Here is a 13,528-nt window from a genome sequence, read left to right as displayed (position 1 = left end):
GAGGGTCTGAAAAGTATGAAATTCCAGGCAACATAGGTAGCTTGCACTCCTCGCTATAGGAGAGAATTGCCTTCAGAACACCTTACCAAGGTATTAAATGAGTTGTTGAGCATATAATCAGTCTTGGATCACCTACGCTGAGGATTGTTATAGTGTGAAGCTACAACAATAACCCACTCATTCTACATTACTTCCACATTCTTCGATTTTTCTAAGTACAGGAAAAATCTTGTCTTAGTTTCAGGAGGTGGCATTGTATTATGTACAGCAGATGACTTTAAACCTGCTACTGTATTATTACAGTACCTACAACATCTCTATTAAGTTATCAACTTTAATCTCATGCTATTAAAATTAACTATAATTGTAAAACTGAAAATTGGTAATACAGTGGACTCTTATGTCAGATTCATTTGGGAAGCTCATTCCTGGCCAAATTAGAAATTCACATTTCTGTATTTGTTAATAAGGCAGTAAACACATACCAGATTAGAACAAAATGAAGAACACATCTTGGTCAAGTAATTTTTTGTGTGAAATTATATCCTAGCTTTGCCCATCCTACAGAAGAAGGTAGGTTATTTGATTTTCATTTTCTTTCTGAGTCTACTGTACTTTGCAGAACAACTTTGAACTCAAGCCAAAGTAAAAAGACATCTAGAAGAGAATTTACACAGCAGACTGTTGTTACTGCCTCCTTTGGATTGTCTTATAATTACTTCAGTGGAGCTGGGACAAGTTGAATTTAAGACATCTTTTTTCACACACAAAGTTCAGTTATAATTCAAGAAACACTTTTATTCTGTAGGAATTTTGTTTCATCATCTCATATCAGACCATGTTATATTTATAATTGAAACTGTCAAAATAGGTAGACTTATAATTGACATAACTTTCATTTTTATCGAGGCACTATCCTAGGGTTAAATTGACAACCATCATGAACTTTCAGATTTTAGGATCACTAATCTAAACTACAATAGTCCAAAAAACAGGGAACAGATTTTGTCCTATACCAGAATAGTCTATTGGTGGTTCTACCCTTTCTCAAAGTCCAATGGATTCAGCTGCCATCTTTGGACTTCCCAAGTCTTAATCCCAGCTCTGCCATTGACTATGTAGCTCTAGACAAGTCACTTAACCTCTATCTCAATTTTACCCATTCTATAAAGAGGATAGTTGTCTTTAGTTACCTTCCTGACAGAGCGATATTAAGATTAGAGTGTGTACTGCCTTACAAATATAAAGGACACATTTTCAAATGGGCCTCACCTGGCCTCCTAATATAGCACCTGCAATTTTGTGAGTACACAGCAATCAAAGGTGAGAATAAAATAATATAGACTCTATCACCATTGCAGGAACACTCTGGAAGTCAGATGTCTACAGCCTATTTTTACCTGAAAGTTAGTTACACTTGTACAATTTTAGGTGCAGACAGAAATTGTGGGTGCAATTTTAGAAGCAGTTTTCCTCTTCAAGATTTGCTCGACAACATGCTCTAAGCATGTATTATCATTCTGTTTATTATTCATCCTGTATTCTGTTTCAGACAGTGCCCAGTCCTGGATGCTTCAGAGGAAGATATAAACCCTCTGTAATTCAATTAATTGTGCATAGGGAGAAATTTCTTTCCTGACTCTAGCTGAAGATTACTTTATACTCTGAAGCTCTCGTAACTGTATTTTAGTGTAACTGCAGAGCCTATTCTTATTTGTACGTGTCTAATCTTTTTTAATCTTGCTGTAGCAATAAGCCACATCAGTATATGTGAAAACAGGGTCATGGTGAATACCCAGAGGATTTTTGGATACACAAGATTGAGAGCAATTAACAGAATTTGGCAATTCAAGATCATCTTCTACCTCTTAATTTCTCTCCCCTTGCTTTCATTTATTTTAATGTTAACTTCATTATTGAATTCTGTAAAACATTTAGAGATATAGCTTTGTGCATTATGAGTCTACAATAATCTTATCTGAAACACACGCACCCACACAAGGTCATGTCCCCCAATGTCTGTCTGTTAACTGAATGTCTTGAGAGAATTTTTAGTGTAATTATTCCATATGTAGTAAATGTGGTATTTTTTGTGGTGCCAAAGCACTCTAGCTTGAGTGCTGAAGATGGTTCATAAACACTAATCACCAAACACTGTAATGTAAATCTTTGGTGTCTTATTACTTTTACAATGACGACTCCCATCCGTGAATCAATGAAATAAGAATGAATGTTGTGCATAAAATTGCATACAAAAATAGCCTCACAAGCTCATATTTTGTAACACTCATCCTTCCTTTATCTTCTCCCCACATGGGTGATGTCATCCCCCCTACTGTTTTGTCATAGATTATAAGCTCTTTGAGATGGGGACCTACCGTGTTATGTCTGTAAAGTGTCATGCACATCCATGGCTATGTTCAAATAAATACAAATATTACATTAAATAGTGATCCTACACACCTTCCCGACTACAATTATAGCCAAGTCAATGTTGAACTGTAGCCTAGTCAAGGTAAGAATGCTAGATACACTTCTCCTTTCTCCCCTTACAACTCTCTCCTCCTTCTCACTGTTGTAGAAGTTTCTCATCTGCTTTCCCCCTTTAACTTCTCCACTTGTTCCAGTGACCCCATTCTCTTCCTTATTCTGATCTCCCTTGTGCTCACCCTCATTCCCTACCTTACTCTTCTCCTTAACCTCTCACTCTCCTCTGGCTTGTTCCCTCACAATACAAACATGCTTTAATCTCTCCCACCTTAAAAAAACCCACCCCATTCAATGAGTTTAGAGATGAAAGAGAGATGAGCTGTTTACAATTGCGTTCTGGAGCTTCTCTCCTCCAAATCAGTCCTAGGCCCTCTCCAATCCAGTTTTCAACCCTTGCATTGTCCTGAAACTGCTCTTGCCAAAGTCTCTATTGACCTCTTTCTAGCTAAAGCTCTGTATCAGTACTCCATCCTCATCCTCCTTGACCTGTCAGCCACCTTTGGCACTATCACCTTTGGTTCCTCTTCTTGAAATCCTGTCCTCCCTGGGCGTCTGTGTCTCTGTCCTGGTTCTCCTCTTACATCTCTAATAGCTCTTTCAGCATGTCCTTCAGAGGATCCTCCTCATCTCTCCTCCAACTCTCTATGGGGGTTCCCTTCTTTTCTCCCTCTCTACCTTAACTCTGGATGAGCTCATCTACAAAGATAAATTCCACCACCATCACTATGCAGATGGTTCACAGTTCTAGTTCTCTACTTCAGATCAGTCTCCTTCTGTTCAAATTAAAATCTCAGTCTGTCTCTCTGACCTCTCCTTGTGGATGTCTAGCTGCCAGCTCAAGCTCAACATGGCTAAAACAGAGCACCTAATCTTCTCCCCAAAGACCTCTCCACCCCCTCCTTTCTTGATCACGGTGGATGGCATCATGATCCTTCCTGTCATTCAGGCCCATAATTTATGCATCATCTTTGACTCAGACCTCTTGCTTGGTCCTCACATCCAGGCTATATCTAATTCTTGCCCATTTTCTCTGCATAATATCTCTAAGAGATTACCTTTCCTATCCATCCACATTGCTAAAACTCTTGTCCAGGTTCTCATTATCTTGCATCTTGATTATGGCAACATCTCTCTCTCTCTCTGGCCTTGACAAATGCAACTTTGCCCTACTCCTACCCATTCAGAATAATTTTCCTAGCCTGTCATTTTGACCATGTCATCTCTCTCTTTGCATTCCTCTACTGGTTTCCCCTTCTCTATTGTATCTAACATAAGCTGCTTGTATTCACTTACATAGCTCTTCATAGTCAATCTCCGCTATTCATCTATCATCTTTCAGTCACAACTGAGGTGTCAATGCTTGCCTCTGATTGGCCTATGATGCCAGCTTCCATTGCCTATTTGTTAAACTTTCAGATAAGCACCTTTCTGCTTTTTCCCCTGCTACTCCACAAGCTTGGGAGGAGCTCCAATGAACATCCCGAAAACTACCTCATTATCCACTTTCAATTCCTCCTCTAAACTCTTTCCTATGATGTATATGAAAAACTTGACAACAGTTAGGCTGCTGGTGCACAGAGACCACCATTGGTTAAGCTGCCCAATACTGTTTCATTGTTTACTTGTTCTTCCCCATCTTGTCTTGCCATTTTATAAGCTCTTTGGGGAAGGGAACGCCTTTTTGTTCTGCGTCTGTACAGTGCCTAGCACAATGGGGTCCTGGTCTATGACTAGGGTGCCTAGGCACTACGGTAACACAAATAAATAATAATAATAACAATTAATAGATGAAAATGCAAAATGGGTCACTCTAACTCTAAGATCTATTAATATTTCACCAAATGGAAATTCCACCAAATTTAATAAAATGGAAAGGTCCTCACACCTTTTCTGCAGCCATTATTTGTCTGTGCAGGGGAGTGACCTCTACTGACCTCCCCTACTCAGCCCAGCTATAGTGGAAAGAGAACAGGGGACACTTGCCTGATATGGCCCTGTGACACGGTGCCTACACTGTGGGCTGAGGAAACCAGGCCTCCTTCACTCTACTAGGCATGCTCCAAGTGCACTGGTATAAAAGGGAGCAGCTCAGCTCAGTTGTGGCTGACTGCTGGGGAGGAAGGATGTATGCTGCTGTCTCCAGCCAAGGATCAGCCGAAGCCTGAGGCCATGGGAACTGGAGATGCTGCAACCCAGGTAGACTCCAAGGTATCTATGGAGACCTTGCTGAGTCCAGAGTCACAGGGGACTTTCAGACCAGGGAACTGGGAGATAAATGAGATGCCCAGACCGTGGCAGCAAGAATGATGGTAAGAAACAGCCCAGGGGAATTTGATAGGGGCCCAGCTAGTGAACTGGAATTTTGAGCCAGTGTGGTTTGGTCAGACCCCCTACCCCACCCACTGACTCAGTAGCACATGCCCCTGCCCTGGGCTGGGGTCTGGTAGAGAGGGAGGGCCTGGACCCCCTACCCAGGCTGCCACCCCCCTTTCTTGTGTGTGGCAGCCCCCATCCTGACTGACTCTGGCTGCTTGGTCTTACTGTCCTGTCTCACCAGGGTGAATTTACTGACTGGCCACTAGGCCTTACTTCCCTGCTATGGGGGGTGAACCTATGGACTCTGGCCGCTAGGCCTTACTGCTGTCTCACTGGGGTAAATTTACTGACTGTTGCCATTAGGCCTTACTGCCCTGCTGACAGAGGCAAATTTACTGACTGTAGCCACTAGACCTTACTGCCCTGTTAAGAGGGGCAAATCTACTGGCTCTGGCCATTGGACTGCATTGCCCAGCTATTAGGGGAGAGTACAGTGACTTTGGCCATTAGGCCTCCTTACCACGCTAAGAAGGGTGAGTATATTGACTTGGATTTAGGAGTGTAATGGGGCGCACTCACCACGCACTGGATAGTCTCCCTGTGAGCAAAAGGGCAGAGAGGGATGAACTACGGGAAGAACCTTAGCTCAACTCCCCCCAGTCTCCTCTTGAACTGGCCAGGCACATAGTGGGGAGTAGGCTACTCCAGAAAAGGGGACGAACGCTCCAGAGCAAAGGCAGAGCAGGGGAGTCACAGTCCTTTTCCAGGGCTGCTCCAGAAGTGCTGCAGCTATGTGCTGCCCCTTACCCAAGGCAGACTGTACATTTCAAATCCAGCCCACAGCAAAGAAAGCCACAGTGGAAGGAGTAAGTAGTGTTGCCTTCCTACACAGGCTACCATTGTAGAGTGTGAACAGCTCCAGATACTACAATAGCCATCATTATTCATACAGTGAAGAGGTGATAAGCAGTGCCCTGAAATGAGGCTTGATTGTTTCTGAGCCTCAACACTCTAAGCAACTCTCTGACTTGCCAATCTGGGATGGTTGCTAAGCAGCGCCATGCGGACAGGCAGTTAATCAGCAGTCCATGACAAAGCTTTCAAAATGACTTTTTTTCTTTTTTGAGTTGTCAAACTCTCTCCTCCACCCTTTAAATATTACTGCATATTTACCAAGGAGAGAAACAGCAACGGGAAATACAGAGTTTAAATACTTAGAAGACTAGTACCTTGTTATAGAATTATACCTCTGTTCTCTTTTAAAATTAGCTGCTGTAACTATCTGTCTCCAGGTATTGACATGTGGGGAACAGGGGCCCCCTCCACCCCCTTGCCTGTCATCTATACTGTCCTCCCTCCCACTCCAGTTTGCAGCACATGAGGCGTTCTCAAACGAACAGACAAAAGAGAGGTTCTTTCCCTTATGAGAGAGAGGAATTGGGAGGAAAAAAAAAAGGCAAAGGTGGCCTGCTTTTCAGACAGTCTTTCTGGAGTCAGCTCTATGAGCTTGGTCTATGGGGTTCTATTGCCCCTTAGTGGGTCTATCACCAGCCCCTCCTCTTGGGGTGTACTGCTTTGCAGCTGGTCCATGCAGCGTCAGGAGTGATGACACCTGTGATTGTCTTTCTCAGTCGCCCTGTTTCTGTTAGCAGTCTCCGAGGTGGAGCAACTCTCCTCCTGTTCTATCAAATGGCATCCTCCATGTGCATTTGGAGACCAGAAAGTCCTGGGGCCTGCAATGCATTCTTTGCATACACAGACAACACACCAAGGTCTTTATAAAATTAAACTTATGGAAACAAGACTAAATGCCTCAGTCTTGGTTTATCCCAATTGCACAGTTTCAGGTGCTGCTTTGTTTCCCTCTGCCCAGCATCAACGGGTATCAATGGGTCCAAATCCCTGCAACTAATTCCATCCCCATAACTGTCCATAATGCAGCAAAAAGCATGGCTTAATAGCAGGTCTAGCCTGGGACCTTTGGAAATCAGAGTTTAAATCTCTGATCAGGATAAATGGAAATTCTGTAGGTGAGAAAACGCAAATATATTTACATAAACTCTAAACATAATGTCAGCTAAGATGAATCCTAACACCCCATACTGTTACTTTGAAATTGCTGTGAACATCTGAAGTTGTACCCATTACATCCTGGATATATCATACAAAGGAATGGGTCCCTCATGGCTTTTTCTTAGGCTTTAATAACTTTTGTTTGATAGAAGTATTTTTGAACAGCCTTTCACCATCAAAAGCAAAGTTTTTAAAGTTTCAAATGTTGCCACAGGGACTCGCATCTACTGTAAATGCAGCAGGTCCAGAAACACCAGAGAGTACAGAATTAGAAACCTCAGCAAATGCACTTCTTGGGGCCAAACTAGTATCAGGTTTTTTACTTTTCAAGTATTGATCTTGTCTGTAATGAAGGCCACGGAGTCTGGGCTGTGACTGAAGTGAGCAGTGAATGGCATGGATTGTAAGGATTTGATGAGGTATTAAGGATATATTTTGAAAGCATTGCACACCCTGGGACAAATTCTGACCTGAATGCACTGTGCAAGATGGAGTTTCAAGCCCAGCTTGACTCAGTGCCTAAAGTGTGGTAAATGAAATTCTGAAGACGAAAACCATCCTTTAGCAGCAGCCACATAGTGAGTTTCTGTGTTTCTATAGGCTTTTCCATGGTATTGATCAGTGTAGTGTCTGTGCACCTCAAACAAATTAATGGACTCCTCACAATACTCTTAACACAATACTCTTTCTTAACTTTCTTTTACTCAATACTCTTAACACAATACCTTAATTTTACTGATTGGGAACAGAGACAAAAGAGATTAAGTAAATATCAAAGTTCACACACAAGAAGTCTAAGGTAGAACCAGGAAAAATCTCTCCCCAAAATTCCACTCTATTAACTTTACCAGAAAACCCAATCTACCTCTCCCCGGTGCAGAGTCCATGACCGGCCTGCTACCACCAGGAGTGGTCATGGGAGCACTGGGAAGTGACACTGGGGGAGGAGAAGGAGGAGGCATCTCCCCAGACTTCCTGGTGTGGGTAACAGAATCTCCACAACTGAGTGACAATTAGGATGGGCCTTTAAGCAAGGAACCATAGTGTCATTGTGATTTAAGATTTCCTCCTGTCACCAGGCAGTCAAGTGGCAGGTTGATGCCATAGCTTCCAAGGGCTCACCCTCAGCCCCTAACTGACAGGAGTCATTTTGTTCCACACGCTGGCCCTAATCTCTCATCTTTTTGTGTATAGTTGCTTTGTAGAAGTTATTGCAGCCTAGATATGGATGAAAAATGTTAAAATAATTTCTGTAAATATGTCTGAGTTGTGTTTGTTTCCCCACCCAATCAAAGTTTAAATTAAAAAATTACTTGCACAATCAAAAATGTTGGAGAATTTTGACCAGTTCTGTCTCAGCCTGGGGAGATAGAAAGTAACAGAATTTTTGTACACGTGCCATCTGTAATTTTCAAAATGACTGTGTAGGTAAACGGAATAGAATACCTTCATGAAGAGAAACAAAGAACTTTCCTAATGGTTGTTAATGGTCCAATCCAGTTTAACAGAAACAACTACATTTTACATCTTTTGTTCCAATTAATTTGTTGTTGATGTTGCATCAGAGGTCATATGATTTCAGTGAACCCTATGGAGTAATGGCAAATGTCAACTACCATCTTTCTGTACCTAATGGCAATTACTATCTCATTGCAACCAATCTCAGTCATTGATAATGCTAGCCACTCTGTCATTGTGTCCACAGAACCCATGGCAGTTAGCATGAACTATATATATATATATATATAGGGAAGGGGACAGTAAGAGAGATACAAATTAGAGATGACTGGAGGATGACAGTTCTGTTTTGCAGCAACATTTGAGATTTCAAAATCGCTTTCATTTTCCATTGGAACACAATCAAAACATTTTGACCATTTTTGTAAAAACCAAATTGTCAGTAGTTTTTAGCTTGAAACCTGAGCTTTTTGATTCAGGAAGCAAGAGTGTGTTCGTGTCTGGCTAGGGCACTGGCTGAGATCTGGGAGACCAAGGTTCAAGTCCCTGCTGTCTTGGAGTCAGAGTGATACAGGATGAAACTCTCTGCTCTGACACAGGCAGAATCCCAGGCTAATGCTCTCACCCTCAGGCTACAGAGTGTCTCCTGTCTCACCCCCAAACCCCGATGAAAACTTCATTGAAACCAATATGTCTCAGCAAAACAGGATATTTTGATATTTCATTTAATCTAGAGAATTCTGACCAGCTCTAGTATGGATATTATGCTGAAGATCAGAATCACAGGGTCTTTTAGAAAGAAAAATGTTTCCTCACCCCAAAGAGAAGAAAGAGGAAAGCGAATCCAAACCATCAACCATTAGAAAAATACCATTCTCTAGGAAAAGTATAGAGTTTCTGCAACAGCCAAGCCTAGACTGTTTTAAACTGTTTGTCATAATTTTCAAGTAGTTATATAATTTGATGGTAACTACTATGCTTATGGAAAGAACAAATGTGAAACAAAAGATCAATAAAATAAGAATTACAGCTTATTGTATCCCAATTCACTGTCTCAACAAGGCTTTCTGAAAACAGATTTAGGAAAATAACAGGCTCCCAATTCAATGGAAACCCATTATGAACGCCTTCCCTTCAAAAGATACAAAATCCTGAGAGTCCTATACCGCCCTCAAGCCATGGCAGAAATCCCAATGAGAGCTGCATATTCATAGATTGCATCTGAGAGCTTAGCTGCCAAAAGCTGTCTAAAAAACAGGAAGAGCTTTTCCTGACACACGGGCTATGAATCACTCTCAATCAAAATTGATGAAAATTAAGGGTTAGTGTCTGACTTAAATTTCAGTTCATGCTGGAAGCTGCGTGTTGATTGGTGGCACACTAATTACAGTGGGAGCATATGGTGGAGTAGCAGCTCTGTCACCCTTGCAACAGTTCTTCTGGCACGTGTGCAGGGAGTGGGGTTTGCCCTCTTCCTCTTGTCTCACATGTACCAGGGAGGTGCTAGCAGGGAGCTGTACCTATACTCCCCATTGGCATTCTGCCCACTCTTTGCATATAGGTCTAGGGAAGCAAGCCCCTTGCACTCTTTGTCCTTTCACACTTGATTTTTCAAGTGAATAGCCCCGCTGACTTAAATGGGACCACTCCTGTGAGTTTGTCCTGCTCAAGATGAGTATGTCATGCAGATTCAGGATCAGTGATTTACTTTTCCAAACAGCTCTTCTATGCAATACTTTAGACAACATACTAAAGAGCTACATCAAATTATATTCATTTCTGACCATTAAAAAAACCCAAACAGAAAAATCAAAGCAAGGCTTGTTTGCTACTCTGAGCAATTTCACAGCATCAGATTCTGGGAAGTCTATTTAATACCTGTTGAAGGCGGTGCTGTGGGTTCTGCTGATAAGTCAGGTGATGGCAAACATTCCTTGGTGAATGTGATGTCATCAAGTGCTATGTCGCCCCTGTAGCCTTTCCCAACTTGCCCTTCAAAGGTAATCTGAAAGTCCTCATCTGCATCCAGAAGCACCAGTTTTCTCTGCCAGAAGTTTCCCTGGTTTCCAGATAGGTGGAGTAGGATTTTGTCTTGGTTTGATGCTGTCACCTGATAGATGGTTAATGATCCAATGTTCACACCATGCATATGGTAATAAAATAATATCTGCAACCAAGAATAATGACATTAAATACTCAGTAGAGAAAATTATGTATACTCTGTCATTATAATTATTCCAAATTTTCACTACAGAAGCATCCTCAGTTCTCAGAAGAGCATCAAAATTGGTAAATCATTCATTATCCAGGGTTTTAATTAAACACAAGGAAAAATATCATTAATAGTAATCTGTAGAACTATTCCTTCAGTAAACTAACGAAAGCTATTTTGGAAGTCAACATTTCAGGCCTTATAGAGCTGCTGGTAGACTGCTTCTGAGCAAATTTCACATTTAAATTTAAAACTCTGAAAACTGATGACACAGCAGAGACAGGGAGCAATGTATAAACAATGTCCGTTAGCATATGCGGAGTATCTTGAATCACTCAAGTGTGACTCTTCTCAGGCTAATTATGGTGTTGTTGCTGGACTCTGAAGTGCCTCACCTGCACAGAGCTCTTTCCTACCCTATTATGATTGCTTCAGAGTGAGCCTCTACCAAGAGACAGTAGGGAAAATAGAAGGACTCATAAGTAAAAAGCGACAAACAGAATATTGAACATGACGACTGTGCTCAAGTAGGATAACAGTAGATAAAGTACAAGGAAGAACCACAGTGAAGGGTTCTTCATCGCCTGTGAAGCATTTATTCTTATACTTTGTTCTCTTTCAACCAGATTCTAGTCCATGACAGAATTTTACCTCTCACTCCAAGACTACTTAGTCTCCTTAACAGGCTCTTGTGATGGATTTATCAAAGAATCCTTAAAATAAATTACAACTATGAGTTCGATATTTTCAACTAATATCCTGGTACTGAAGTAAAACTTGATGGTCTATAATTTATGGGATCATCTTGGCACTTGACAAAACGTAGACTCAACTCTCACTATCCTTCAGTTCTCCATAGTCCAACTGATTTTAATGACCGATTACACAGAATACCTATCATAAAGTTGTGTTCCTTTCTATTAGTATCACTTTCTACTTTTTGAAGGATACTGTTTTGGCTCAACTATATCTTGCCTTTTAACCACACTTTTTTTTCCCCTTGCCTTCTGCCTCCTCTTACATTTAGCAATTTGCATATCTTCTGTAGTTGAAACGGTGAGTGCATTGAAGTCAATGGGAGTTTTGCTATGGCTCTAATGTGTATACTTAAGTAGCTTCTGCACCGACTCCAAGGAATGTCAACTCATCTTCATTGCTAAGAAACAAGAAAATGTATCTACACTGGTGCAGTCCTGGGCCTTGAAACAGGTATTTTTTGTGGAACATAAGATTTTGTATATCAGATGAATACACTGGACAACTGAGATTGGAATCTGAATCTCGCGGTAGCATCAACTGTAAATGGTATCCCCATTCCCACCGTAATATATATGTAGCTAAATATGCAATTCTGTGCATGAGAGAGAGAACCCTCCTGATCCCTGCAAGCAATCAATGTACCCTGTGAAACACAAGATTTTATCATCCTTATTTCATTATATTCTTTATTCCATTCCATGTCTACTTTGCCTCTCAGCCACTGATGCTCACCAGCACTTCTGAGCATCAAAATACAGTTGGCTACAGTTTACAAAGCCAGCCAGCCATGTGTGCATGCCAATATGATTCAAACCTGAGTTCTCTTGAAGAACTTGTATAAAAGGAAACTTCAAAACTGCAGAGATGTTCAAAAAAGTGCTTGAAAAGTATCAAACCTGGTTTTGACTGTTTCAAAATAGGAAAAAGGTCTTCTGCCTAAAGATTAAAGGCATTTCCAAATACCTGATAAACACATTTATTCATGAAAAAGCTAATTGTTGCCTGCTGTGACCCTCCTCCATTCTTTTGGCACTTAATATACAGTAGAAATCAATATTCATACAATGGACCATTTATCATTAGTTATTCTATATTTCTTCAAAGCATATTTTATTGTTTACACATAGATGTTAAAAGGAGTGGGACTATAAGTCTGAGAGCATAATGAAAGAGGATTTAGACAGAGACATCTTCCAATATGGGGGAAGATTTTTTTTTCAATATATCTTTTTTCAGAAGGCTGTTAGGAAACGGATTTGAAAACATAAGTTCATGGCCCAGAATTTCCAAGTTGAATGTTTAATGGTTAGTTTATTTTTTCTCTGTTGACAAACTGATTTACTTATGTTGTATTAGTATAATAAAATCTAATAATTTTTGTTTAACATTTCCTGAATTTCTTATCTATAAAGGGTTTGGGATTTGACAAGATAGAGAAAGTGAAATAAAGTGATCTGGAAAACATCAAACCAACCAAAACTGTTAAAAGTAAATTCCCCAAATCACTATTACTTCTCTTTTTCTATATGAACTACCTGAGTAAGGGGTTAAAGTTTGAGCTGAGGTTCCATTTGAAAATTCAGTAAATCTATTTAGAAATGTGTTTGGAACTGAGGCAGTCTAATCCAAAGAGTAGCTCTGCATCTGTACACTCAGAGGATCTCAATCAGCTCAAATCAAAGGCTCTTTAAAAATCAAATTTAAATTGTCAGCATCAAGAAGATTTCTGATAGTTACTCTCCTGACATGTCTAGTTTCTATATGGAATCAAACTAAGATAAAGTAGCTGTATTGGTGTAAATCAGCAAAACAGAATGAATCACCGCAAAATTCGAATATAAAAATGAAACACCCTCTTTTACAGGTTAAAATGAAAAAAAAAAAGATAAAATTTGTGCAACCAGGCAGGCACTGGTATTGTCTTCGATCAAGGGACTGGAACTCAAGTTCCTGTATGAGGATGGATTAAGAATTTCAGCCATATAATTAGTAGTGGAGATACTTCAAGGTGATGGGGGGAGGAGGGGCGGTTGTCTTGAGATCAGAACAGCAAAGAACTGCTGAGCAGGTGTACATGTAAATGGATAAATTGAAAAGGCTGACACTTCTACTAGTAAGCTGGGTAGATATTTACATGCTAACAGTGATTTACTCTATCTTGCATTTATGAATTGAAATTATATTTCCTGAATGCTCGCTTTTAAACTCAAGATTCACTAG

At 40.6% G+C, this 13,528-nt stretch overlaps 1 protein-coding gene across 1 annotated transcript in view; it reads right to left on the bottom strand.

Moving 5' to 3' along the window:
* MALRD1 (MAM and LDL receptor class A domain containing 1) overlaps positions 1 to 13,528 on the bottom strand; it is a 468,338-nt gene that overhangs the window by 222,291 nt on the left and 232,519 nt on the right. Inside the window, exon 27 of the mRNA XM_075124752.1 lies at positions 10,216 to 10,504. Within this exon, the coding sequence (XP_074980853.1) occupies positions 10,216 to 10,504 (289 nt within the window). The remainder of the gene's footprint in view (positions 1 to 10,215; positions 10,505 to 13,528) is intronic.

This window comes from Caretta caretta, chromosome 2, assembly GCF_965140235.1.
Source record: "Caretta caretta isolate rCarCar2 chromosome 2, rCarCar1.hap1, whole genome shotgun sequence".
Classification (NCBI taxonomy): domain Eukaryota; kingdom Metazoa; phylum Chordata; order Testudines; family Cheloniidae; genus Caretta; species Caretta caretta.
This window is presented reverse-complemented; position numbering and strand designations above follow the sequence as displayed.